General features: G+C 65.2%; 1 protein-coding gene across 1 annotated transcript; it reads right to left on the minus strand.

Moving 5' to 3' along the window:
• Positions 1-372: 372 nt before the first annotated feature.
• On the minus strand, positions 373-3,793 carry TAC3 (tachykinin 3). The gene is made up of 7 exons (XM_019556343.1): positions 3,708-3,793; positions 2,650-2,770; positions 1,960-2,065; positions 1,778-1,807; positions 1,594-1,647; positions 1,362-1,436; positions 373-558 (listed from the first exon to the last, which is right to left on the minus strand). Exons 2-6 carry the CDS (start codon positions 2,746-2,748, stop codon positions 1,363-1,365), a joined length of 363 nt encoding a protein of 120 aa, XP_019411888.1. The 5' UTR covers positions 2,749-2,770; positions 3,708-3,793; the 3' UTR covers positions 373-558; position 1,362.
• Between the last annotated feature and the right edge of the window lie 8 nt (positions 3,794-3,801).

Below are 3,801 nucleotides of genomic sequence, written 5' to 3' on the forward strand. Positions count from 1 at the left end.
CCCGCACAGCGCCTCCGCGGCCCGGCGGGGAACTGCACCGCCCCGCCCGGTCGTGGCCCGTGATGCCGTCCCGGGTGTGCTGCCCTCCCACGCTGCCCCGCAAAGCCCTGTGATGTCATGCTGTCCCACGCTGCCCTGCAATGCTCGGTGAAGCCATGCCCTGCCTTGTGACACCATGCAACGCCCCTGTGCAGGGTGCGGACGGGCTGCCCCCTCTCCTCGCCGCCCGCGGCAGGGGGCCCAGGGGAGGCGCAGGCCCGTGGCACCTGGTGGCCCCATGCCGGGGGCAAACGCGGGCACAGCACCAAGTGCAGAGGGGATGCAGTCGGGGCCGGGGCCCGAGCCCTAGAGCCAAGACTCAGACAGGGCAGCTCGTTAGTAAAAACTTTATTATGGACTGGGCCGGGGTCAGAGGTCAAGGGCACATGACAACAGCGAGCACTGGGGGCACAAAGGGCACGAGGCAGTCGTGCGCAGGGCTCCTCCATGGCATGATGCTGGGCTGGGGGGGGAAGAAGGGCAAGGCTGGGCTGGCGGCCGACGAGCCCCACATGGGCCCTAGGGAGAGAAGGGGGGGGGAAGGTCAGAGCACATGCTTGAGCACGTGTGCTTTCACACGCCTGTGCACATACCTGCTCACACACTCATGCACAGATGCCTGTTATCTCTCACACCCGCACACACAGGCAGACGCATGCTCACACATACCCACGCGCAGATGCCTGCACACAGACAGACGCACACCACACACAAGCACGTGTGTGCTCATACACATCCATGCACAGATGCCTGCACACATGCACAGGTTTGTACAAGCATGTGCCTGCACACACACTTATGCAAACAAGCACACATGCTCACACGTACCCATGCAGTTGGCTGAACACACACACACACACACGCGCGCATGCTTGCACTCACCCAGGAAGACATGCTTGCTCACACACACTCGCGCCCCCAGGGCTGCCACAGGCACAACCACACAGTCGTGCCAGGCAGGCATCATGGGGTCCCACACACACCACTAGCCTGCAACACCGCGCGTCCCTTCCCTGTTCACCACGGCCACAGTCCAGGCAGCCCTGCCTGCAGGGAGACAGGGGTCCAGCCGGGCCAGAAATACAGAGGAGGGAGCAAGACCCGCCAGCTTTCGGGGGGGGGGCAGGAGGCAAGCCGACCCCCTCCTCCAGCCACTCCCCAAGCCTGGGCATGTGGCTGCAGGGGGGAACGGACTTAGCACCCCAAAGTACCTGCACCCCATCCAAGCTGGGGGGGCGGGGCGGGATGCACTAGCTGGCTCCGTGGCTGGCGCAGGTCCCCATGCATGAGCGTGCATCACACCCAGGCCCTCAACCCCCTACCTCACTCTGCACTCGGCGAGTCCTGGGGGTCTCCGAAGGTGGCAAAGGGCTCCTGGTTCTCGTCCATGGGGCTCCCTGGGGGCAGGTGCAGCTCAGAGGCGGCTCTGGGGGAGGCGGCGCTGGGGCTGGGTCCCCCCGGGGCTGGACCCCACAACCGCCCCAGCCCCAGCCCCAGCTCCCCCTGGGGGCCTGGCCAGGGGGCAGGATCAGGTTCCCCTTGGCTCCAACCTACCAGGCATGACCGTCCTCTTCCCCATGAGCCCCACGAAGAAGTCGTGCATGTCGCCTGCAGCACAGACCAGATCAGTGCCAGATGGGGGGGCTGCACCCAGACCCCTGCTCCAGCCCTTCCACCCCCACAAAGGGGCTGTTTGACCCTGGGTTCAGGGGAAGGGGAGTGGGGGGGTCAGACTCACGTTTCTGGGGGGGGGCAAGAGCCTGAGGACCTGGAAGAGACAGAGAAGGTTGGGGGGGGCGGGGGTCAGTCATGCTGATGGGAGGGTGTGGGAGGAAGTCACTGGGCCTTGTGCCCCCTCCCAGGGTCTCTGCCCGCACCCACCCCAGGCTGGCTGGCAGGGAGGGGGCTCATGGCACTCACCCACTGGGGCTTTGTCGGCCAGCTGCAGCAGTGCCTCGTAGGAGACCCCCTGGTACAGCCGCCGGAGCAGGGAGGGGGGCACCTTGAACAGGTCTGAGCTCCTCTGAGGAGGCGGGGGGGGAAGAGAGAGGGTGGATGAGACCCCGGACTTCCCCCATCCCAGGGGTGCCCCTCACTGCCAACCCACAGCCCCTACACCCCCCAGCCCGGCTGATGCCCCTCACTCCCAACCCGCAGCCCCTGCCCCCCCAACCCTGCCAGTGCCCCTCACTCCCAACTCACAGCCCCTTGCTGCTCCCCCAACTCTGATGGTGGCGCTCACACCTGACCCGCATCCCCCTGACCCCCCCAGCATATCCCTGATCTAACCCCCCCCACCTCAGTCCTGCTGGTGCCCCCCACTCCTGACCCGCAGCCCAGCGAGAGCCCTGCAGGAGCCAGCCTGTCGGGGAGGCTGCCCCCCTCCATGGACAGCAGCAGTGATCTCCTGTCTGGCAGCGGTGACTTTGTGCCAGGCTCACCAGGAGACCAGGTTCTAATTGGCATCTCGTTAACGCTGCTGCTGGGAAGCAGCAGCTGGCAGAGAGGGGAGAAAATGAGACCCAGAGGAAAGCGATAGGGGGGCGATACCAGGGGGGCCCTAATTACTGCTCATTAGGGCTGTGCCCTCCCCAGCCACCCTGCAGCACCTACCTGGGTCCTGCCAGCCGTGGGGTCCTGGCAGTCGGCCTGGCACAGCCGCCAGGCCACTAGGGACAGCAGCGCCGTGAGCACGAGGTGGCCCCTCATGTCTGTCCTGGGCGGGTCGGAGCTGAGGAAGGCAAGGCAGAGAAGCAGAGATGAGCCAGGCGAGCGCCCCGGGCACCTGGGTTTTCCTCCCGGCCCCCTGGGAGTTCCCCTTGTTCCGTGCCTCAGTTTCCCCCATGCAAAGCGAAGGCCGGGAGTCGGGGGGGAAGGGGGAAATCGCAATGGCTGCTCCTGGCGGGAGCGCTGGGCCCTGGGGAGGCGCCCACTTGCCCAGCAGTGGGTGCAGTTGCCCTTGCTGGCGCCAGCCCCAGCCTTCGCCCAAGGCGTGTGAATGGCAGAGGCAGGGGCGCGGGCATGGGGCTGATTTCCGCTGTTCTGGGGAGAGGGAATGACACAGCTGGGTGGCATGTGCACATGCACATACGTGACTTGCACACGGTCTCACGCACGTGACAGGACAGTAATAGAGACACTCACACCCAACCGGGCTCACGCTCATCTGTGCCCTAACGTTCTCACCTGCCTGCTGACACTGATGTAGGTGCACGCTGTCTCATACACACACCAGTTTGGACACACGGCCACACATGTGCACGGATGCTGCTACATAGCCTAGCACACTCATGCACGCTCACGTGTGCAGTGCGCAACAGCCCCATGGACTCCATCACACCCACTCCCACCTCCACTTGCACACACATCCACCTGCTTGCACTGACACCCCTTGGGCTCACTCATGTGCTCTTGTTCACAGACACACACACACACACAGACTGGGGCACAAGCTGCTGCTGCTGCTGCATATTCACCACTCAACCCCCTGGTGCATGCTCACCTCTGTGAAAGCACCCCCGTGTGCACGCCTTGCACACGCACCGCTCCCAGCTCCCACACACCCTCACAGCCCCGGTGTGCACTTCCACTTGCACACACTCCGCGCACAGCCCCATGCACACTTACTCGTGCACGCTCGCATTTGGACACGCACCACTCACACTCACCCCTTGCACACGCGCCCGTGCGGGACACCGTTGCGGCTGCCGGGCTCCGCGCGCTGTGCTCGAGAGCCGCCGCCGCGGCTTTCATAGCGGGGGG

Source organism: Crocodylus porosus, unplaced genomic scaffold, assembly GCF_001723895.1.
Source record: "Crocodylus porosus isolate Cpor-Errol unplaced genomic scaffold, CroPor_comp1, whole genome shotgun sequence".
Classification (NCBI taxonomy): Eukaryota; Metazoa; Chordata; order Crocodylia; family Crocodylidae; genus Crocodylus; species Crocodylus porosus.